The sequence below is a fragment of the Schistocerca piceifrons genome, chromosome 8, assembly GCF_021461385.2.
Source record: "Schistocerca piceifrons isolate TAMUIC-IGC-003096 chromosome 8, iqSchPice1.1, whole genome shotgun sequence".
Classification (NCBI taxonomy): domain Eukaryota; kingdom Metazoa; phylum Arthropoda; class Insecta; order Orthoptera; family Acrididae; genus Schistocerca; species Schistocerca piceifrons.
Window position 1 is genome coordinate 253265306 of NC_060145.1, and position 25255 is coordinate 253290560.

The 25255-nt window shown below is 45.1% G+C and overlaps 1 protein-coding gene across 1 annotated transcript in view; it reads right to left on the minus strand.

The window, feature by feature from the left end:
- The window catches only part of LOC124711522 (transient receptor potential channel pyrexia-like), a 239114-nt gene that overhangs the window by 96592 nt on the left and 117267 nt on the right, over positions 1-25255 (minus strand). Inside the window, exons 5-7 of the mRNA XM_047241644.1 lie at positions 22322-22585; positions 13785-13969; positions 109-379 (exon numbers count right to left, since the gene is read on the minus strand). Of these exons, the coding sequence (XP_047097600.1) occupies positions 109-379; positions 13785-13969; positions 22322-22585 (720 nt within the window). The remainder of the gene's footprint in view (positions 1-108; positions 380-13784; positions 13970-22321; positions 22586-25255) is intronic.

Genomic DNA, 25255 nt, shown 5'->3' on the forward strand with positions numbered 1-25255 from the left:
TGGCACGTCGACTCCCTATAAATGGGGACCTAGCTGACCTACCCTGGGAAAGCTGGATCGAGAGTACTGTCAGTATTTGGACCGGACGAAAGCGTGGTGCATGCTGACCTGGTCCGGAGAGTTGACGAGCGGTGCACCGCCCTTGTCGAGGAGCAGGCGGACGATGCGGAGGCAGCCAGCGCTGGCGGCCGTGTGGAGCGCCGTCTCGCCCCCGCAGCCGCCCCCGGCGCCGGCCACGGCCCCCGCCTGCAGCAGCTCGGCGGTGGCGCGCTCCGAGCACAGCAGCGTTGCGTGGTGCAGCGCCGTCATGCCCGTCGCTGGGTTACGCTGGTTCACGTTAGCGCCGCCGCGCACCAGGTGCTCCACCACCTTCTCGTACCTGTCGCCGGCAATGCAAGAAGTGGTCCGCACTATGCCACTAGGGGAGGGCTAGACAAACCACTCACCAACCACTAACATTGCAGCCAATATAATGGCACATCGACTCCGTTGGGGCGACCTTGCAGCCTATATGTACTCTGCAAGTTACTGATGCCTTAAGGGCTATCCCAGACGAGCAGTGATTCCCAGCCTGTGGTTTCCTCTGATATTAAAATATTTTCTTATGGATGAAACAGAAAGGAGTCTTCAGTGTCACTAGGGTGAATAGCAACAGTCTTGCTGAGAATTTCCCCCAAGGGGTAATCTTCCACCAATTAATTAAAGTCCCTTCTGTCTTTCTGTAAATGGAAATTGGAGACTAAGCCCCAATTACCTCCTCAGTGCAATTCCGGGTCACTGCCACCGTTATACAACATACCCTCTTCCAGCCATGTCTACACCCTCCTCACCCTATACCAAGAAAACCTTAACACACAGTTAAGGCTTTCATGACCGCATGTTTTGGCTGGTGGTTAGGCTTTTGGGTTGTATGGTCATGATCCGTGAAACGTTTCGGTTCGTAACGTTTCGTCCAGAGCTGCGCTGAACGTCTTCAGAGGTATGCCAGATTCAGCTGAATCAATAAAACTCGACAGAACGTGGAGTACCTCTGAAGATGTCCAGCGCAGTTTTGCACGAAACGTTAGTACCTAAACAGACTCCCATTTCCTGGATGAGAACTCTTTCCTGGCAGCTATGTAACCTACTAATTGTACTTCTAGCCCCCACACCTTCTCACTAAATCAAGGCTCCAGTGTCTCAGCCTCCTATTATAAAATCCAAACTCCCTCTCCATCCCCCTCCCCACCTCCCACTCATACATGTCATTTACTTAACACCGCTCTACACACACCTAGACACACATATGAAGGGCTTTTCTCAATAGTGGTACAAGTCCATTACCTCCACTTTTCTGCCTATAATGCTGCTGAAATTAATGATCCAAACAAACAGAAAGAACGGTTCATCTCTAGCAAGAAGCCATATGCTTGAATATTTCTAGTATCTCAACTGCAGATTTTTCAGCACTCATTTAACTTTAGGACTCTGTATCTGAAACATGGACTATGGACTATGAGGAAAAAAGACAGAGAAAGGCTGGAGGCTTTTGAGATCTGGACATGGCGGAAGATGGAAGGAATAAGTTGGATGGACAGAGTAAAAAATGAAGAGGTACTGAGAAGAGTGGGAGAGAAAAGGCAGTTACTAGATGTAATAAAGAGGAGAAAAAGAAATTGGATTGGGCATATATTAAGAAAGAATGACGGACTGATAAAAACAGTTTTAGAAGGTTATGTAGAAGGGAAAAGGAAGCGAGGAAGGAAGAGATTCCAGATACTGGATGACATGATGGACGGTACAACATACAGCAGCCTTAAGAAGGAAGCAATGGATCGCAGAAAATGGAGAGGCAAAGGACCTGCTAATATAGCAGATAACTGATGATGATGATCTGAAAATGAACAACAATGGACTTCTACCACTATTGAAATAAGACCTTCATGTATACTCATTCTCTCTGGCTCTCTCTACCACAATTATCATGAACTGATAATTCCTTGCTCAGATATCTGTGCCAGCATCTACTCATTCTCCCAAATTTATTCTTAGTTTCACCACTCCCTCCCCACCTATCTCACTATCTCGAAACTCCAATATCCCACCCAGACTCCACTAGTGAAAACGATCACCCACTCCTTCTAGGCCCATCTTAATACTTGCATAACAATCATCTCAACCCTCACTTGCATCATCTCATCGATATCACACAATCAGCCACATTATTCTCACCTTAACTGCTAGTAGAATTGCCTTTAATAGCAATCATCCTTTATTGTTTTAATACTATTTTACCCATTTTAAATTTAAAAAATCTACTCATATGTTGTATTAGGCTGAAAAGCAGGTACGTAAATTCCATGTTAGCCATAGTGACTATTCTTGGCAAAACCGAGAGAGAGACATAAAGTTGTAATGTCTGGTCAATCAATTCGGGCAGTATTCACCTGTAATAAATTTTAGAACTTATTCTACAGTGATGTCATATGCAGAGGGAATCAATAAAATTCACAGGAACAGGTTTGTGGTGTGCTGATCTCGCAATAGTTATGTAAAATCTGTGTCCTGATGATGAAGCTGTGACCTCGAAACGTACTACATTATCATAGTAAGAAACGCTATAAGGAAACAGTAGACGGATTTTATATCACTGCCTTGGCATTGCCAACGATATCCACTACGGCTACCGAGACTGGCAATTAGATACAGACCTGGTCAGTTAAATAATGGCACAAGTTGGCAAGACCATGTAACGCCATGTCAGATGACCGTGGAACTGCGAACACATTTCCAGTCCACTGTCCAACATAGTTTGACTAGCCTCTATACAGGATTTTCAAAATTCTCTACCCAAACTGACAGAATGATATAACGATGGAGTCAACAACGAATATAGTTCGCTAAGGAGCGGTTGTAGGCGCTTCAGTCCGGAACCACGCGGCTGCTATGGTCGCAGGTTCGAATCCTGCCTCGGGCATGGATGTGTGTGATGTCTTTAGGTTAGTTAGGTTTAAGTAGTTCTAAGTCTAGGGGTAGTTCGTTAAGCAACACATATTAAGTGAGCTTTAAGCATGGCATGTAAATCTGATTCTACATAAGGATGTGGCTCTATTTACCAGGAAAGGCATGTGCAGTCGTCATAAGTCGCATATATGGGCGGAAGAAACGCACGTACAACTGTTCTGCGAGGTCAGCAGACAGTGGGCCAGTACCATGGACTACTATTTGTTTGGCTCCTTATGTTTCTTCCTCAAATCAGGTGGCCAGCGCACAGACTGTTCGTTCAAGACCACCTGCTGACCTTATTGGAGGAGGCACCTGTACTTTTCAGAGGAAGGATGTGGTTACAGCACGGTGGGGTTCAGAGTGCTCAGCAGAACCCCAGAACTCTATTTTCGCCAATCGGTAGATCAGCTGGAGACGATCTGTACATTGGCCTACAAGATTCCCAAACCTCATCCCACTCTATTTATTTCTCTGGGACTACATGATAACCAGAATGTATTTTGCCCATGTAGGATGCTCACATGTAGAGCACATATTTTTTCTTGAATACTAAACACGCTGCTACGTCGACACCACTTATTCTCAATCACATCCAATGGCCTAGATACTTTGAATGCACTCAGAATGCGTTTCCAACAGATGGTTGTTTGATGAAATAAGTTTTGTAGTCTCCTTCACCGTATCTGTCACTATGGACACTGAGGTTTTGAACACCCTCTTTATACACTGCCTGACAAAAAGGGAAGTACCCAGCAGGGGAGGAGACACGAAATAAATCTCCACATGTTGAGACAGTATGTGATATTACCTCACTGATTACAAAATCGAGTCATATTTACAAAAAACTTGGCAGCATGAGCCAATTTATCAATGTGATGTTCCACCTCCTGTTGCCTGGATTCTGTACACTAATTCGGTTAGGAAGGGTATTGTAAGACTGTTGCATCCTCTCCCGAGGCAAGCTGGCCCGAAAACTGGTCCTTGATATCTTGTATACTGGCCCTGGGATTGAGTTGAGATAATAGCTGGTCCTGTAGACCTTCTATCGGAAACAGATCTGCGGATTTCGCTGGCCACAGGAATACCTCAACATCAAGTAGACGGTTCACAGAGAGATGTGCCAAATGCGGGTGAACACTGACTCCACTGAGAAACAGCTCATTGATACTATTGCATGGGAGGTATCACTAAGACGCTGGATGTCTGTGACGTTCCGCTGCGCCATCACTACCAGCCATGACCTATGGCTCCCCACACCACAGCACCAGGAGGAACACTGTAATGTCCCTCCAAATCATTGGTGAACTAGGACCTCTCTCCACGCCGCCACACTCGCTGGAGGTGGACATTAGGAGTGGAGAAGAACCATGGTTCGTCTCTGAGCGCAGTACAACGCTATTCATCTGCAGTTCATGCTTCCAGGTCACAGCATCACCCCAGACATGGCTGTGAGTATTCTGGTGGTAACGGAAGCCTACGCATGGGATGGCAATTCCCAAGGCAGCTAATGCTAATCTGCAACGAATGGTGGGGGATGATACAGAATGTTGCAGAAAGTCCATTATTTATTGTCTGGTGGTAGGCTAAGATGTGAAGGGATTAAGATATGCTTGGCGCACAATATGGCGAGCTTCCTTTCTGTCACATTTGAATGCCCCACAAATCTGGGACTTGCACGATTGGTCCAGCTGGCCAAGTAGTGTCCAACGATAGTCCCCTTCAAACCCTGTCACTTGCTGATAATGTTCTCTCACACTAGTACGTGGCACCTCTGTGTACTTTGCAGTGGTTACTCGCCATGTGATCTTCTTTTTTTTTGTGTGTGATTTCATTTCGCTGTCCCATATGGGCAGGGTAGGTCTGGCTACTCTTCAGTCAAGTGACATTACAGTTAAAAAAGAGGAAACTATACATAAAAATGCGAAATAAAGGGGAACATAAAAACATAATAAGTGGAGACAATAGGGATTGAAATATGCACTGCCACAGAGTAATTCATCATGGGACAGTTGAAAACAGTTGACATAAAGATAAAAAACACCATTAGCAGCTTGTGGAGTACATACAATACACTGATGTCATATACACAAGTTAAAAGCTGGCCACAATATAAAAACACTAGAAAGAAGACACAAAAACCATTGTAAGAGATGGAGCACATGACGAAGAATAAAAACTGCCAGGAGGGACCTGCTGAGGGAGAGGAACCTGAGAGGAGGGAGAAAGAGGATAGAGAAATGTGTAGCGGCGGAGGCCGCTGGAGGTGGTGGGATCAAAAGGAAAATGGGATCAGGGCGCGCACCAAGGAGCAGGAGACGAGCGGGATGGGAGATGAGAGGGAAGGCAAGTCAGGCGGGAGTGCAGAGACACAGAAGCCGTGCGTGGGAAACGGAGGGGGGGTGGAAGAAGGAGGACAACCACTCAGGGAAAGGAGGAGAGAGGGAGCCCTGAGGAGTAGGAGGGGGGAATGTAGGGTTAGAGTTGGTAGGAGGGGTAGAAATGAGGGAAAAGCTCATCATCCGGGAGTGTTAGGTGCTGGAAGTTGCAATGTGAAAATAGGGCAGGACACAACGGTAAAGGTGCAGCAACAGGCTGAGGCTAGAGAGGATAGAAGACACCAGGGAGAATCGAGTCTCTGGGCGATGCACAGGGTGCGGATGCGTTAGAGGAAAAGGAGAAGATGTGAGAAGAGGATGAGGTTGTAGAAGATTCGCATGGGATATGGGAAGCGAATATGGAAGGTGAGGTAGAGTGAATTTCATTCAAGGATATGGAGGCCTTTATAGAATCTTGGAGGGTGGAAATCCAGGTGACACAGGCATAACAAAGGATGGGGAAGATGAAGAATTTGTAGGTGTGAAGGATGGTGGAAGGATGTAGTCTCCATGTCCAGCTGGACAGGAGTTTCAGGAGACAGAGTCTGTTGTGGCCTTTTTGTGTTGGATCGTAAGGAGAACTCAGGTGTGGTCACAGTCGAGGGTGAGGGCAAGTTATTTCATAGTGGGAGTGAGGTGGATAGGACGACCATAAATGGTACGGTAAATATCGTGGAGCCGGAAGGAACAGGTGGTACGACCTATGATGATTGCCTGGGTGTTGTTGTGAAGGAGCCATTGGTTGCACCAGGCGGTGAACTGGTCGAAGTGGGTTTGTAGGGCGCGTTGGGACTGTTGAAGGGTAGGATATAGGGCCAGAGAGGCGGTGTCATCAGGAAATTGGAGGAGGTGAATAGGCAGTGGAGGTTTGGGCATATCTGTAGCATACAGGAGATAGAGGAGAGGGGAAAGGACAGAGCTTTGGAGCATTACGACGGTGGGATGGAAAGTATGGGAACTGACATTGTGGGTAGTGACATAGGAGGGACGACGGGAGAGGAAGGTAGCGACTAAAAGGACGAAACTGATGGCGAGAGCGTAGGTCTGGAGTTTAAAGAGGAGCCAGGATTCCAGACACGGTCGTAGGAGTTCTGGAGGTCGATGGAAACAAAGATAGTGGAGCGACAGGAGTTAAGTTGGAGGTAAAAAAGATTGGTAAGGTTAAGGAGCTGATCGCCGGCTGTAAAGGAGGGCTGGAAAGGATACTGGGTAAGGGGCAGGAGGTCGTGCTGGTTAAGGTGCTCTTGAATTTGGCGGGACAGGATGGATTCAAAGACCTTACTGAACACGGAGGTGAGGCAGATGGGACGATAGGAAGAGGTGTCAGAGAAGGGTTTCTTGAGTTTATGGAACAGCTGGACATGGGAAATTGACATGCGATCCTTTGCACGACCCTTTATAGCCTATTAGGCCTGGTAATAGCACTAAACACAAACAGCACTATTGCGCTCTGGTGGCCATTCTACCTGTTTTCAACTCTAGTCATTTACATACCATACAACGGTGTGTACGTGTGAGCCAACTGATCCTGTCTTTCGAGAATTTTAAAATCCCGCCGTCTCGAAGTGGCACTGTCTAGCAGCTCATTCCAAGACCTGTGACTTTCAACGACGTTAGAGTTGGTCATCTCTTTCAGGCCGCACATTAGAGCGTAACTAGCCAGCAGCACAGACCTCATCAAGAGATTTGTTTTCCTCCTTGATTCGATGAGACGTGAAGTCACGTATGTAGATGTCATAACAGCTTTCCATAGCACTGCCGTGTGTAGCAGAGAAGAGTTGCATACTATTCCATACTCTCCTAACATGTGGAAGAGCTTCGAAAATTTTGCTCGGCTGTCTGAAGGTTGTGGTCACTCACTTGTGAATTGTGAAAGCATCGGCTAGAGTTGTTACATTCTACCAGATGGAGTGTACAGATTGTTTCTTGTTGTATGGAGCAACAAGCTGACGTCTGTGTAGTTTCACTGTGGGTTTATTGTGTATGTTTATGTTCCTAATACGTTTGTCATCACGTCTTCGGAAATTGGTTTTGGCTCTTTTGTGAGTGTTCTGTAATGATGTGTGGTTGGTGATCAGGTACATTTGCATTTTGGTTTGAATACGAACCACATGAAAAATTAGTTGTTAACAGTTGTCGGCCTGATTTTTTGCACGAATGAGCTAGAGTGTTCTTGGTTCATTTAGGCACCATGTCTGCAGACATTCGTTCTTACTCACTTTGCGAGCGTTTGCACGGTGTGTTGTTGTTGCTAATCTGGGACATTTATATTTTTCTTGTGTGCAAAATGTATAGAGGATAAGTGGCCAATAGTTTGTCTGTTGCTTTGTACTATTAACTGTGTAGTGAGGTCTTTGAGTTGTGGAATTTACTGAATTCTTGTTCTAATTTCCTTTACCAGTGATTGAACTTTTCACGTAGTTAGTTTAATGATATGGAATGAAATCGACAAGTCGAGTCGCACTTTTTGTATTGTGTAGTGTGTTAAGCAACCAAGTGAATGTGGTTATCATAAGTAACATCGACTGTACCACTTTTGTTTGGATTGTAACGCGGTCGGGTGTGCCCCTGTTTGGGTTGTTCGAGGAAATGTGGTTGTGAAACCCGTGTTTGTGCGAACCTTGAGTTTCGTTTGGCTGTTTTACATGAACTTTTCTTAATCTACTTCATAATAAAAACCAAGATTGTTTTTAATTTGAAATACATTCCAAACTGATAGCTGTACCATTCTGCCACAATGGAATCGAACAATTTTTAGCTTTTCTTAATCTTTTTGGTTGTGTTTATTGAACGCACGTATGCGTATCTGTTATAAGTGCTTCCCTTACGTTGATCAGTCTCTCGTTTGACTACTGTCGTTGTGTGTTTGAAATTACATGTCGATAACTATCAAGTGTTGAAGATGTGTTCAAGGCAGCAATGTACGATAGATATCTCGGTTCATTCATTTGCTCAATGGCTGTCGTGGGCCGCTAAGCGTAAAATCCTATGCCTGGAGTAGTTCTGCGTTGATGCGCTGACTACTAGCTATGTTACAGCCTTATGCTTGTACTCTGTTGTTAGTATTAGGCAGGCTAAAGCCTGTGTCGTTATAAAGGGGCTATGCCCGGCTGTCTAATTAAAGCTTGGATAAGCTAAGGATAATATCGTCTTAAGACATTGTAAGTGATGCTTTACGACAAACGTCTACTACCTTAGTTGTAAGTGTTGCTACTGTCATTAAAATTAATGAATAGCAAATAAGCGTTCTAGGTTATGAGTTAACTTGGGTGTAGCTAAGTGAATGGCCACTAGTGGGTCCACTAATTTCTTATTACTAAGCAGGAACATGGCTTTTGTCTGAGTTATGTAGGTAACCACTCTGCTATGGATCCTATTTGCTACAGTAGCCCGTGTGTTTGTTGACGCCAGTAGGTCATTGTGTTGTTTCTCTTTCAGGAGATCGCTTGCGCCTTCCGTCTGTCTACCATACTCAGCAAAAGCGGGGTTTCCGCCGTCGCTACCGACGCTGTGCTGTTTAGTTAGGTCAAGCTCTGACGTCTGGCCCCGGGTTCACTCTGAAGACGTCGAGTGTTACAAATTCACGCCAGATTATTTATTTGACAATTAGGAATTGAAAGCTTAAATAAATTTCTTTAGCACAACCTGCTCTGATATAAAAATCCAGTGCTCCACACCTGAATTACTTTGCTCTGACCCACGTGTGCGAAGTGAGATTGACATCGGAGCATGTCTTCTGGGTTCATGGTTCAAAAATGGCTGTGAGCACTATGGGACTCAACTTCTGAGGTCATCAGTCCCCTAGAACGTAGAACTACTTAAACCTAACTAACCTAAGGACATCACACACATCCATGCCCGAGGCAGGATCCGAACCTGCGACCGTAGCGGTCGCGCGGTTCCAGACTGTAGCGCCCAGAACCGCTCGGCCACTCCGGACGGCTTCTGGGTTCATGCATCATTTTTTGTCAGATAGTGTATTTTAATAACTCGCCATAGTCGAGATTCCACTAGTAACCTTTGAAGTCAACAACTATCAATCACCCTGTATGTTTGCTTTTTTCTTCGCCATAGTTTAGGCATTGAATTTTTACAGGGCATCCCAGGAGAATGCTGAACATTCATCGATATGACAGAAACGCCCGTTTGAAGCAAAAGTTTTCCATGGACAAATGCCCTATTTCGAATACTTTTCGAGACAGAAAACATTTGTCTTTGGTCTGGTGGCGTGCACGTATGTATCCTACCCGCCTAACCACTTTGACTTTTTCTTCTAGCTCAACCTACCACATTGCTTTCAACCTCTTTGCTCGCGGTGTTTTTCTGCCATTAAACTAACACATTGAACCCACAGCTGTCCAAGTACGTTGCGAGTGACATAGTGTGAGAGACTGAAAGTATATCAGAGAGTCCAGCCGCTGTGGCGGCTGCTACGGTCCCAGGTTCTAATCCTGCCTCCGTCATGGATGTGTGTGATGTAGTTAGGTTTACGTAGTTCTAAGTCTAGGGGACTAATGACCTCGGATGTTAAGTCTCATAGTGCTTAGAGCCATTTGAACCATATCAAAGAGAAGCATGGATTGACAGTGTTTGTACACACATCAAAAAATGTATTGCATCGCCTCAGTTACGAGAGTTTCGGAACCTGTACAGAAAATTGGAACAGAGAACAACATAATCGTCATTTTTGCCGTTTTTATTGCTCATGAAAGCCACTCATTGCATCTTGTACCATCATACAGAGAGACCTTCGGAGGTGGTGGTCCAGACTGCTGTACGCACCGTTAACGCTAATAACCAGTAGGAAGTCCTCTTGCATTGACACATGGCATACTATCCACTATCCACAAGTTCATCATGGCACTGTTCGTCCAGATGGTCCCACTCCTCAACAGCGATTCGGCGTAGATCCCTCAAAGCGGTTGGTAGGTCACTTCGTCCGTAAATAGCCCTTTTCAATCTGCCCAGGCATGTTCAATAGGATTTGTGTCTGGAGAACATGCTGGCCACTTCAGTCGAGCAATGTCGTTATCCTGAAGGAAGTCATTCACAAGACGTTCACGATGGGGGCGCGAATTGTCCATGAAGACGAATGCCTCGCCAATACACTGCCGATATGGTTGCACTATCGGTCAGAAGATGGCACTCACATATCGTACAGCTGTTATGGCGCCTTCCATGACCACCAGTGGTGTAGGCCCCACATAATTCCACCCCATACCAGCAGGGAACCGCCACCTTGCTGCACTCGCTGGACAGTGTGTCTAAGGCGTTCAGCCTGACCAGGTTGCCTCCAAACACGTCTCCGACGATTGTCTGGTTAAAGGCATATGCGACACTCATCGGTGAAGAGAACGTGATACCAATCTTGAGCGTTCCATTCGGCATGTTGTTGGGCCCATCTGTGCCACGCTGCATGGTGTCGTGGTTGCAAAGATGTTCCTCATCATGGACGTCGGGTTTGGAGTTGCGCATCATGTAGCCTACTCTGCACAGTTTGAGTCGTGACACAAAGTCGTGTAGCTGCACGAAAAGTATTATTCAACATGGTGGCGTTGTTGTCAGGATTCCTCCGAGCCATAATACGTAGGTAACGGTCATTCACTGCAGTAGTACCCTTGGGTGGCCTGAACGAGGCATGTCATCGACAGTTCCTGTCTCTCTGTATTTCCTCCATGTCCGAACAACATCGCTTTTGTTCACTCCGAGACGCCTGCTTGCTGAGAGCCATTCCTGGCACAAAGTAACAATCCGGAAGCGAACCGCGGTATTGACCGTCTAGGCATGGTTGAACTACACACAACACGAGTGTGGTGGAATGACTGGAACTGATCGGCTGTCAGACCCCCTCTGTCTAATAGGCGCTGCACGTGCATGCTTGCTTACATCTTTGGGTGGCTTTAGTGACATCTCTGAACAGTCAAAGGGACTGTGTCTATGATACAATATACACAGTCAAAGTCTATCTTCAGGAGTACTGGGAACCGGGGTGATGCAAAACCTTTTTTGATGTGTGTATATGCGCTAGCCAAAATGCCGCATATCTGCACTAACGAAGAATATGTAGGTAAGGTGTATGTTTACGACTCCTGCAATGGTGGTGCTCCTGCTGCAGTCGAAGAAAACAGTCGCCACTTTCCGATACGATGAAATAGTGATCCTAGAGAGTTTTTCAGAGTTTTAAGAGCATTGGATGAAACAGGTATTCTTCCAACTTCCCATTTTTTCATCTGAACGTGCAGTATAACAGCCTGTGCACGAACAGTAACATATTATCAAACTGGTGCAATATAATCCTGCTAGCAGCAAACGGCGACCTTAAACACATATCATTGCTTTCTAAACATTCCTTTCCTCGCCTATTCTGCGGAGAACCTCCTCATTCCTTACCTTATTAATTCACCTAGTTCAACATTCTTCTGTAGCATCACATGTCAAATGATTCGAATCTTCTGTTCCGGCTATACCATAGACCATGTTTCAATACCATATAATTCTGTGCACCAAACGTGCACTCTCAAAAAGTTCTTCCTCAAATTAAGGCTTATGTTTGATGCTAGTAGACTTCTCTTGGCCAGGAATGCCCTTTTTGCTAGTCCTAGTCCGCTTTTTATGTCACCCTTGCTTCGTCCATCATGGGTTATTTTGCTGCATAGGCAGCTTCGCTTAATTCGTGATCACCAATTCTGATGTTAAGTTCGTCACTGTTCTCTTTTCTGGTGCTTCTCTTTACTTTCGCATTTCTTCTGTTTTCTCTCAATCTGTACTAATTCATGCCAGTCAGTAAATCCTGTTATTCTTCTTCACTTTCACTGAGGATAGTAATGTCATTAGCGAATCTTATCATTGATATTCTTTCACGTTGAATTTTAATCCCACTCTTTAACCTTTCTTTCATTTCTGTCATTTCTTCTTCGGTGTATAGACTGAACAGTAGGGGCTAAAAACAACATCCCTGTCTTACACCATTTTTAATTCGAGCACTTCATTCTTGATCTCGATTCTTATTGTCCCCTCTTGGTTCTTATACGAGTTGTACCTTACTCACACTCAGCATGACGGAGGCCTCGACATTTTACCAGGCGTGTGAGGGAACATCTCAACCACACTTACCCTAATCGGTGGATTGTTTGTGATAGTGCAACTAACTGACCACCAGATTGTAAGACATTACGCCATTACACTGTAGCTTGTGGGTTGGATGAAGTCTGAAGTGCACATAACAGGCTGTTGAGTGCTGTGACAGTTCCTGTAACACCTTAGAGCTGAATGTGTTAAAAATACATATTTTTCCATAGATATTTTGTAAATCAGATGTAGTAATGTTTAATAATTGTTGTATATGCACAAATTTGTAAACCTGTCACTCTACTGGATACTATAGAAAATAAATAACAATGTGCATTAAGTGTGTTCTATTTCTGAAATCATTTGGAATGGGGCATAAGCCCATATGAAGCGTCCTACTTCAAATGATCGTTCATGTCATATCCCTAAATATTGACCATTTCTCCTGAGACATCCTGTACATGGGGTGTAATTGGTGTAAGTGCAGATATTTTTATATGTGGTACTTCAATATGTACACACATCTTCTGTGTGTATGGTTTTTTTTCCCTCTGCGTCAAACAAGCTTTCCACAAATGTATAACAGACTTTACGACCTGATGTTTTATGCAAAGTGGTAACTGCACCACTATATGGATTATGCCTGTCAGTATAGACATTTTGTATCCACACTTCAAAATGTCCACAGCTTGTGGTCTAGTGGCTAGTGTTGCTGCCTCTGGATTATGGGGTCCCAAGTTCGATTCCCGGGTTCGGGATTTTCCCTGCCCAGGAACTGGGTGTTTGTGTTGCTTTCATCATTTCATCATCATCATCATCATCATTCGTGACAGTGGCTCGAATGGACTGTGGAAAAAAATTGGACTGTGGAAAAAATGGGACTTTTTATGGGCACTGACGACCGCATAGTTGAGTGCCCCAAAATCCAAATATCATCATCATCAACACTTCAACATCTGACCTGCTGCCTAGTAAGTACTAATCTCTTGCTCTTACCACATTTACTTGGTGGCACTAACCAACTTAAAAACATACGACTTGCACCACCTAAAATTATTAGTCGGCAAATGACGTAATTACTGATGTGATGTTGTTCAGTCCACTGTCCTCAGTCACCAGTAGAAACATCTGCACTTAAACCCATTGCACCCTGTATGTGGACGAGGGCAGTTAAGGTTCAAATGGCTCTGAGAACTATGGGACTTAACAGCTATGGTTATCAGTCCCCTAGAACTTAGAACTACTTAAACCTAACTAACCTAAGGACATCACACAACACCCAGTCATGACGAGGCAGAGAAAATCCCTGACCCGCCGGGGGCAGTTAAGGGAATGGCTGGGAAGGAGGAGGCTGACCTGGCGACGGCGGCGCGGTCTTTGGCGGCGACGCCGGCGCCCGCGAGCAGCAACGGGGTCACGCCCGCCACGTCGCTGGCGTCCGGCTGTGCCCCCGCCTGCAGCAGGAGCGCCACCACGGCGTCGTGGCCCGCCTTGGCCGCCTGGTGCAGCGGCGTCCGGCCCAGGCACTCCACGTCGCACAGCTGCACACAACACACCAAGATACCAGGTAGCCGCCGGTTATGTCCGAGATGAGGAGGACGTGTCCGATAAAGTCCGACACCACTACTCTCGTTCGACCTGTAGTCTCTTGCATCAGACTAGGTAATCAACATGTCGACTATAGCGTTTTGAAAAGTTTTCATTACGAGAATTTCGAACATTGGAATACTATAAGTTAGAAACATCCTTGATGTATATATGCAGACTGAAGCCACGAATGAAAATTTCAACCAAGGCTGAATTTAGGCGGAATACCAAGTGGACTGAGGCGTGAGCGTGAATTTCGATTGAGGAAGGAGGCATGTTAGAGTAATCCATGGTATTGTGCAGAGACACCGTGCAGTATGACGTAGTGGTTGGTTCATTGCCCAGTGAGAAGGAGACCCGGGCTCGAATCTAGGCCTTGTTACAAATATTCATTTGTTGCTACAGTCTGCATATATGCATCACAGATGTCTGAGTCTTGAAAAGGTCTCTGGAAGCATATACCAGGTGTAGAAGTATGAAACCGGAATTTGGTTGCAATAATTTCCCGTTTGTCGTTTGAAACTGATAAATAATATTTTATTCAAAATAATCACCATTGCTATTTATACATTTCTCCCACCTCTCCGGCAGGCTAGGAGTGCCATACCAAAAAGCAGTTCTTCTTTTGAAGCGAACCAATCAGCGATCCATTTTCGTACGTTTCCATACGAATTGGAGCGTTGTTCAGCAAGAGCGTGTCCCAGTGATGCAAATGGATGATAATCGGACGTAGCCAAGTCTGGAGACTAAGCCGCATGCACTAGTATTTCGCAACTGAACGCCTCGATCGTTTCCCTGACCCGTTTTGCTGTGTGTTTTGGGGTGTCATCATGGAGCAATATGATTTTTTGTTGCCTTTTTCCATATTCCGGTCGTTTTTTGTGTAATGCTCGAATTAAATCGATGATTTATTGTTTGTAGCGAACAGTTTTAACGGTCTCATCAGGTTTTACCAGCTCATAATAGATGACACCCTTCTGATCCCACGAAACACAGAGTATTGTCTTCTTTCCAAAGCGATTTGGTCTTGCAGTGGATGGTCTGTCTGGATTCACCCATGATTTACGACGCATAGGATCTATTTTTATTCACCTTTCACTATTCGATGGAGAAAGAACTTTCTTTTGTATCTGGCGAGCAGGATTTCCAAAGTCATTTGCTTGCTGTCTATCATTCAGTACATTCGGAACCCATATTCCCACTTTCTGCACCTCTCCCATAGCTTTCAACAAAAGAGAAACAGCTTTCTGTGTCACAGTCAATTGTTCCGCGAGTTCCTGTTGAGTTTGAGTATCATATTCATCCAATAAAGCCTGCATTTCGTACTCTTCGAACTTTCCTGTGGTTTCCCGAGCTCGTCGTTTCTCACGCCAAAATCACCACTTTTGAATTTTTTGAACCACTCAAACACCCTGTTTTTCCAAGAACATGTTCGTCGAAAGCTTCAACAAGCATTAGATACGATTCTGCAGCAGTTTTCTTCAAATGATAACAGAAAACCAATGCTGTCCGCAAATCGTAGTTCGTATGCACAAAACTCGACATGTTTACAGGTTTGAAAAAGATACCGATGTATGGAACTTGCGTTACTGTGTGTTGACATTCGTCATCAGCCGTTACAGGATGTCGATGGCGCTGCAGACACGGTCTCACCGGCCCTACACTGACGGCTAGCACCACCTATTGAGAAATTCCGGTTTCATACTTCTACACCTGGTAGTTTCATCTGATTAAAGCATCTATCCCTGGGTTTCAGGTGGGATCCCCCATTTCATTCAATGCTGAGGTGCTATTTCAGTAGAGCTGGGGAGCCTTCGCAATGGTGTTCTAGTGTAGGCCGAGGCGTGAATTGGAATTTGGATTGGGAAGGGAAGCACGCTAGGGTGGTCACTTCGGCGGTGCAAAGCCAATGTGACAAGGTGGCGTAGTGGTTAGCACATCTGCCTAATGAGCAGGAGATCCGGGTTCGAATCCCAGCCTTGATATAAACTTTATTCTTCACTTCAGTCTGCATGTATATAGCACAGATCTTTGGGGCTCGAAAAGGTCTCTGGAGCTATATAGTTTCATCCGATTAAAGGAAGCCAGTAACATGAGTTCTGACGACTGTGCTCATAAGGATCAGGTGCCAAATTCGTCTCACCGATTTGAATCATATGTACGGCACGTCTAGGACTTAACACATGTAAACAGGAAGACGCAACTCTCAACAGTTTCCGAGAAAATCTAGTTCGAACATTTTAGGCGCGCTTATATGTATGCACAGTGGTTAAATTATACTGTCACTACTTTAGAGAGCCTTATGAAAAAGGAATAAATGTGGGACAGTAAATCGTTGTGGAAACATTTTAGAAATACATCTGAAAAAAAACGAATAAAACATTGAAAGAAATATGTTTTAATTCCCGCATTTGTTATTTGCGTATCATGTTTACGTTCCAGTTTACAACCTTTTCTCAATGCGACGACGATCTGCGACCACAACAGCCTGGAACGGCACAACATTCTGTCCAGCGCATTCCGAACGGTGCACCATGGAATGTTCAATTGTCATATACACTTCGTGCACTGCTTGAAGGTCGCACACTGTGTCCAGCATTCTCAGCCACGGCAACAGTAAATTTTTCAACAATTTGTGGCGCAATTGGCCGTCAGCCTCTTCCAGTAGCAGTTCCAAACTCGGTAGTTAATTCCGACCCTGGTGAGGAAAGAGGGCTTATCCGTATTTCGTCAATCTGTCGATATTCGCGAAGAGCAGCAGCACTAATGTGTTGTTTTCATTTGACAGCTTTACAAGTAAAGAAAGCCCTGCTTACCTTGCCCATACTCATGTTGACTGCCTGCATCTGTAATGTACACTGATGCTTGTGTTTCAACCTTATTTTGGCGTACCATAGCCGGCGCCTAATGGTAAGTCATGACACTAATACTACTAACAACGCAATTCCTGTAGCGCACAGTCTGAAAATCACTCCTATAAAGTTGCATACCCATACAGTTAATAGTTATCTGCCTATGCTGGCTCAAGGAGCAAAAATTTAATTAAAACAAGCCTGTACTTTGTATGGTCGCTAGTATTCAAGGAGTCCATAGCCGAGTGAGTAAGTGCTTACGACCCACCGACTCGGCTCATATTTGGCAAGTCGCTTGTGGACAACCTAAAATGAAAGAGTAAGATATTTTGGCTCAACAAGAAACTGGTGCATCTGCCTAATATCGTGTAGAGTCCCCGCAAGCATGCAGAAGTGCGGCAACATGACATGGCATGGACTTGACTAATGTCTGAAATAGTGCTGGATGGAACTGACACCACGATCCTGCAGATGGTTCAAATGGCTCTGAGCACTATGGGACTTAACATCTGAGGTCATCAGTCCCCTAGAACTTAGAAGTACTTAAACCTAACTAACCTAAGGACATCACACACATCCAAGCCTGAGGCAGGATTCGAACCTGCGACCGTAGCGGTCGCGCGGTTCCAGACCATAGCGCCTAGAACCGCTCGGCCGCTTCGGCCGGTGATCCTGCAGAATTGGCAATAAATCCGTAAGAGTGCTATGAGATGGAGATCTCCTTTGAACAGCACGTTGTAAGGCATTCCAGATACATGTTTATGTCGGGAAGTCTGGTGGCCAGCGGAAGTGTTTCAGTTCAGGAGAGTGGTCCTGGAGCCACCTGGAAGCAGTTCTGGATGTGTGGGGTGGCGCATTGTCCTGCAGGAATTGCCTAAGTCTGTTGGAATGCTCAATGGACATGAATGGACGCAGGTGATCACCTGTCAGAGTCGTATCTAGATGTACCAGGAGTCCCACATCACTCCAAGTGCACACACCCCACACCATTACAGGGCCTCCACCAGCTAGAACAGTCCCCTGGTGACATGCAGGCTCCATACCCATACAAGTCCATCTGCTCGATACAATTTGAAGTGAGACTCGTCTGACCAGACTACATGTTTCCAGTCATCAACAGTCAGTGTTGACGAGCCCAGGTGAGGCTTAAGGCTTTGTGTCGTACAAAATGGTTCAAATGGCTCTGAGCACTATGGGACTTAACAGCTGAGGCCATCAGTCCCCTAGAACTTAGAACTACTTAATCCTAACTAACCTAAGGACATCACACACATCCATACCCGAGGCAGGATTCGAACCTGCGACCGCAGCGGTTGCGTGGTTCCAGACTGAAGTGCCTAGAATTGCTCAGCCACACCAGCCGACCATTTGTCGTACAGTCGTCAAGGGTACACGAATGGGCCTTCGGCTCTGAAAGCCCATATGGATGATGTTTCATTGAATGGTTCGCATGCTGACGCTTGTTGATGTCCCAGCAGTGAAATCTGCAGCAATTTGCGGAAATGTTGCGCTTCTGTCACGTTGGACGATTCTCTTCAGTCGTCGTTAGTCTCGTTCTGGCAGAGTCTTTTTCCGGTCGCAGCGATGTCGTAGATTTGATGTTTTACCGGATTCCTGATATTCATGGTACACTAATAAAATGGTCACACGAGAAAATCCTCACTTTCATCGCTTTTTGAGTTATTTGCGCGTCATGAACGTCACATCTACATCTACATCTACATGGATACTCTGCAAATCACATTGAAGTGCCTGGCAGAGGTTTCATTGAAGTATGGTTTTCTTAAGAACCGAAGGATGTTGAGCCAAAATATCTCAGTCTTTCGCTTTATGCTGTACACGAGGGACCTACCAAATATAAGCTGAATGGGGTTGCCGTGTCTTAGGCCTCCCCCCCCCCCCCTCCCTCTTGTTAGTTCCGTAGATACGGGATGTCTGGACTGAATCTCGCTGCAGGTACTGTTTTTTTTTTCCACAGAAACATTTCGATATGGAGAGGGTCCACCATCGCGCAGTATTAAAATAATTCCTTCAACATGAACTCCGTTGGTGCAGACTTGCGGCGTTTATTTTTAGAGACAGGTGAAGAACGTTTCTAAAACGACTACAAAATTTCGTGTACATCATCGAACATAAGCCTCTAGGACGACTACAAAAAAATACAATCAATCGTACAGCATCATTCGTCTGCATCAGTATTCGATATGCGTGGTACGCCACGAAATTGTGTGATGGCCAAGAACCTTTTATGAATGTAAACCAAGTTTGTTTTGCAAGACACACACTGGAAACATCAAACACATGCAAAAATTCTGCATTCGTTACATGTGCAGTATGACGCAATAATTATTGTTCTTCACGTTTCTACGATCATTACCATCCTGATTCGTGCAGTGTTACGCATTATATGTGTCACAAATATAGATACAGTAATGTAAATAAAGTGACTATATTAATTCCTCTCAAATTTCTCGTGTAACCTTTTCTTATTTTCCAAACTGCTTCCGAAAAAATTTCTCCTTTTTTATGGGATAAAGATTATGAAAATAACAAACGATTCATTAAATACTGCACACTCATACTGAATTTGTTGTTAGAAGTACATGGGAATGAAGAAAAGTACCATCAGCGAGATTCGGCCGAGAGCCCTCGCACTGATGAATCTATGCCCTTACTCCTTCGGCTGCAGGCTCTTTGAATGGTAGCGACCTACAGAGTATATAAGTATGCCTCCAATTTTCAATCTCGATTTTCTCGAAAACGGTTGAGAGTTGCATCTTTTCGTTTACATATGTCGAAGTTCTGGTCGTGCCTATTAATATGAAACAAATCGGTGAGGCGAAGTTCGTACGCCCCCCTTGTCAGTCACAGACTAATAAATAAATTTAGAAATTTACCAGAAAGAAAACGGATCGAGTCTCGTGAAACAAGCTTTACAACGGAATGGGGACTATTATACAGAGTAGGTTCCAAAGGGGAAAGAATTCACTCTATGATAATTGAAGGTAGTATAGTAATATAAAGTTTACCTGTATAGAGTTTTTCGATGTCTTCGCATCATATGTGTAGAGATGGTAGACCACGTCATGAGGAGTAACTTTTACTGGAGAATAACTCCTGTTATCAAAGTCTAGGTGTGACAGATCGCATCATAGAGAATAACTTTTATAGGAGAGAAAATATTTGCTGACGCTTCCCGCTCTCTCCGCTTTAGCTTTCACTAGTCGTGGAATGACGAGAATTCACTGAACTAGCAGGGTCTACTACCAGGTGTGCTGCATACTACCCCTTTACATAAAGCGACTTTTAACAAGAAAACCATAAGAATGCATGTCTCTGAGCGAAAAAAGATAGTTTTCAAGCGAATCAGGAACTTAAAATTCGTGCACTTACCCCCTTCATATGGAGCAGAAGACTGGATTATAGACAATACACAAGGCATACATGCGCTGTAGTTGCCTCCATCCTGCCGCCTTTCAAGGCATAACCGGTACGAAAGGACACCTAGTGTCCTAGGAAGCATCAGCGAACATTTTGTCTCCAACAAAAGTTGTTCATCGTGACGTGAGCTATCACCCACAGACGTTTGATGCAAAGACTTTGAAACATATTGTACAGCGCAAGAGGAGATAACGATACCCAGTTATGACTTTTTATATTTATTAGTTTTATAACAGCATAATTAAACACTTTTAAAATTGCAATATTTACTGGCCATCAAACAGTAATACAACTTAAATCTCTCGATCCTTGTACACAGAAAAAATTTACTCCTCAATAAAAAAAAAGTACAGGGAATGGACATTTGTTTCAGAAGTCGAGAAGTTCAGCATCTATCACAGGATGCAAACAGTGACACTTGATAATTATATAAGCTAATATCATTAGCATTCCACAGGACATAGATCACAGCAGCACATATATCCAGAGAAAATACTTTTGAGTCTGTCAGTTGTAAAGGAGCAGTGCTGACAGAGTCAAAGATCTCCGGCTTTACAGCAGAGAGAGATGACGAATTCGTAAGAGTTCAATGGAGCAGAGCGATGTCGTACTCCAGCAGCAGCGTCATTCAGGAGACAGTGTTTTGTCGTAGATGGCGATGACCTACTTAAGGTGACGGCCTGAAGAGGATTTACTTCCACAAACAAGCATGGTGCAGTAATTACGAGTTTTCTCATATTACCTAGTTTTCAGTATAGTTCAAGCCTTGGTAGCTGTGTTTTCAGACTGGTTTGAGTTTCTTTTTATGTTTCCTGTCGTGATGTCTGGGCTCTCTTGCGTTTACCTTGTTTGTTACCAGTGAAACTATGATTTTAGTAGCGGTTAAGGTGGAGCCATCTTGTTTCTCACGATTGAATATCATTACACTCCCCACCACCCCCTACCCACATCTCGCACCTTCTCTTGAGGTCAGAAACGCAACGTCCAGAGTTGAAACCACACAGTTTTGTCACAGGTGGCCGAGGAAAGTATTTAAGACACGTCACCACTCAGAATCGACACAAAAAGGCCTCAGGAGTTGGCATACACGGCGTCAATGAAACAACCCATTACTTAGGAAGTTTATTTGAACATTTTTCGCGGACAAAAACGACAGTCTGCAGTGTAGTGTGCGACAGAAAGCCATTCTTGACGGTCTTTGACACTCCTGACAGCCTCCTCCCTCCCCCCCCCCCCCCAAAAAGAAACAATTCAACCCTTCTCTAAGGATATTTTTGAACTGTAACCCTATCGAACTTGATCTGACAACAATTTTTGCTCTTGTATACAGGGGGAACGACTGGGAATCGTTCAAAATCGTTGGACGAAATTTGAATATGATCTGAAGCAGCAAAGAGTGTTTATGTTTATTCTGTCCTGTTGTTTTGTATCCTCTTGTGACATGATCAGGAGGGGTGCACATTTACACTTGCATGAATAAAACGGCAAAGAGTGCCTGCAAGATACTCTAGTTTGGCAACACCCTCGGTGACAATCACCCATCATTCTTGTTCACCTTACAGATGTCTCTATACAGAGACACCCATACACCAATACATACCTGCTGGTGGGATAGGCAATCCTTCTGAGAACCCTCCCAATTTGCATGCAATCAGCAGGTGCTAGCGTCGAGAGGATTACCCCACGGTGACCTTGGACAGAATTGTGGTGAAACTTGGTGACGACCTGGCATCATTAACTTACCTTACACCTCAAGTGAACTCCTGAGCTCTGACCTCTTTCTTGCGTGCGTCGTTCCATTGCTGTTTGAAACATCGCCGAGCCAGAGAATGACTTCGCTAAATTTTTGCAACATTCCAGAGGACATTTGTAAGCACGTTTAAGCTAAATTTCACACTTCTGCGTCGCAGTGGGAGAAAATTATTGGGTTTATAAAAATTGATCTTTTCATTGTTGTGCACAGTGTTGTTGTAAGGTTGCAAGTGTAAACGGCAATAGACAGTAGATAGCGACCTTCTCGTTGACGAGCTGCATGTTGGTGTCGAGGGTGGAGATGCCATCGAGCAGGTCGGTGGTGGAGCCGTGCATGCCAGCAGCGGCGTTGGGGCTGGCGCCCGCCGTCAGCAGCAGCCGTACCACCTCCAGGTGGCCGCGTGCCGCCGCGTGGTAGAGCGCGCCGCGCCCCAGCCGGTCCTCCCCGGACACCAGAGGGCAGCGCCGAAGCACCGACTGCGTCACAGCCAGGGACTGACCCGCATCCGGCAGCGACGCCGCCACCTGCCGCCGTCACACGGGACTCTGCTCAGTTCACTACAACACTGGCAGCAAGCACTCGATCGATATCTGATTGATTGCTTCCCGTAGAGATGGAATTTTATATTTTTATTTATTCACTTTATTTGACCTAGTCAGATTAGGGCCTTTAGGCACACTCTTACACTGAATCTGCGTGTTACACGTGCAGTATATTAGTTTCTTAAGAAATGACAATAATTTTAGTATATATAGAAACAAAATGGTATCAATAGAATTAAAAATATTTTGAATGTACAGTGTGGGGAAAAACTGTGACACGAAATTTTAACCCTGGATAGCTGATGCCCGTAGGAACCAGAATTACTGATGTGTAGCTCGACAATGCACCATATTTAAAGTACAGAAACTTGGCGCTACATGCTCCGATTGGCCGTGGGGTTATCCTGTTGCCGTTCCTCGATTGATGGGCAGAGCTATGGCTGTCGGTTCACACATACAAATGACCCTCGCCTCGTCACCGCCCCAACATGATACGCGCCAGTGTCGAATAGGTCTTGCTGTTTGTCTACACCTCACGTCAGAGGCATTCACACATAAGCTTCACTTCGGAGCACACACATGTGACCTGCGATTTAGTCATACGGTAAGCATGGTGGCATAGTATTCGTTTGAAGAACAACGAGATATGATTTTTGTTTATGGACTAGCAGGCGGTAATGCGCATGAAGCTCGTCGGTTGTATGAGGAGCGGTACCCAGCAAGATGCCACCCACACCCACAAACGTTTACAGCATTCCACCAGTGACTTGGCGAAACAGGCTCGTTAGGGGGATATCGTGGTAATACTGGAAGACCTCTAACGGGATACTGCATTTGAAGAGACTGTTCTCGAGCACTTCAACGAAATACCTATGACAAGTACTCGAGCGGTTGGACACAACATGGCGGTTACTCATCGGGTAGTCTGGGAGGTTTTGAGGGATGACAGCCCACATCCATTTAGTTTCTACCTTGTCCAAGATCTAAATCCTGCAGCGGACTATGAACACAGGCTAGGGTTTTGCCGGTGGTTTCTGCGACGTGTTGAACGAGATCCCTACTTCCCTACCATTGTGTTGTTTACTGACGAGTACACCTTCCATTGGGATGGCCTTTACAACACTCGAAACGTTCATTACTGGGCATCCTCAGGCCACGTATGTCTACGGACACCAGGAACGATTTTCGCTCAACATTTGGGCAGGCATTGAGGGCGACCATCTGATTGGGCCAGTCCATCTACCTCCTCGACTTATTGGGGCAAATTACTTTAACTTTCGCAAGAAACTCTACCCAGCCTGCTGGAAGATGTTCCACTGGACATACGGGTATGCATGTGCTTGCAGTATGATGAGGCGCCCATACACAATAGTCATGCTGTGTGCAGATATTTAAATGAACTCTTCAACAGCCAGGTAGTGGCAGATGTGCTCATAGGACATGGTCCCGTGATCACCAGACCTCATGCCACCAGACTTTTTCCTGTGGGGATTCTTCAATGTTCCATTTCACCCACCCAGACGCGAACCACCTAGAAACGAAGAGGAATTAATGGATCGCATTCAGCATGCCACCATTCACATCAGGGCAATGCCAGGAATCTTTGAAAGAGTTCGTCAGAACACCGTTCGACGTTCCCAAGCTTGTGTCGCAGCAGTGAGTCACCATTTTGAGCACACGCCTTAAGTAAATAATGTCCTAGCTACAAAAAAGTCCGTTTTCAGGGTCAACACAATTTGTAAAAGACTATCTGTTAGCAAACTAATAGCTGTTGATGGGTTTGTTCCTGGTACATCTCATCACGAAACTACAATGGATGTGTCGGGACCCTAGCGGATTAGCCCCCAGAATGGAAGGCTGGCGCACTACCACTGAGCATGCCGGCCACCTTGGATACATCGCGATCTCTGGCAGGCAAATCAGTCGCGGTCATGCATTGTCCAGAGCATCCAACAGCAGGTCAATCCCGTGGTCAATTAGAGAGCGTGGTGCCAAGTTTCCGTAGTTTAAAAATTGTGCATTGTCGACCTACACAACATTAGTCATTTTAGTTCCTACTAGCATCAGCCACCCAGGGTTAAAATTTCCTGACACAGTTTTTCTCCACCCTGCACGTAACGACGCCGTGAATAACAACAGAGTCCTAACTGCTTTAATACTAGCAGTAATACTATTACTATTACTGCCACTAATCATAATACACTGGTCTACAAAACTTAAGAATGGAAGTAACTTTCACTTGATGTATCACCGCTAGGCAACATAACTCGATGAAACTTGGATTGTACATACAAAGAACTGCTACAGTATAGTACAGAAGGTAGCTGGAAGAAACATGAAGTGAGACGACCAAAAATGACACTTTTGTTCAAGAAAATAAGTGCACAGAAGTCACCACAAATCGTGATGGTCCCCTGGACATTACATAAGGCGTGACATGGTTCTTAATAGGGTGTGTATTACCACAGATGGTAGTGCAAGCTCTGCAATCTGCTCCTATGCTGTCCACATGGTTGCTAAGGAGTTGCTGTGCTTAAGCGTTCCCTTCCTCCATTCCTCCACCAGCATGATTAACAGCTGCTGGAGACCGTTGGTGCATATGGACATTATGCAATGCATCCCACCTGTGCTCGATGGGACTTTAGTAGGGGG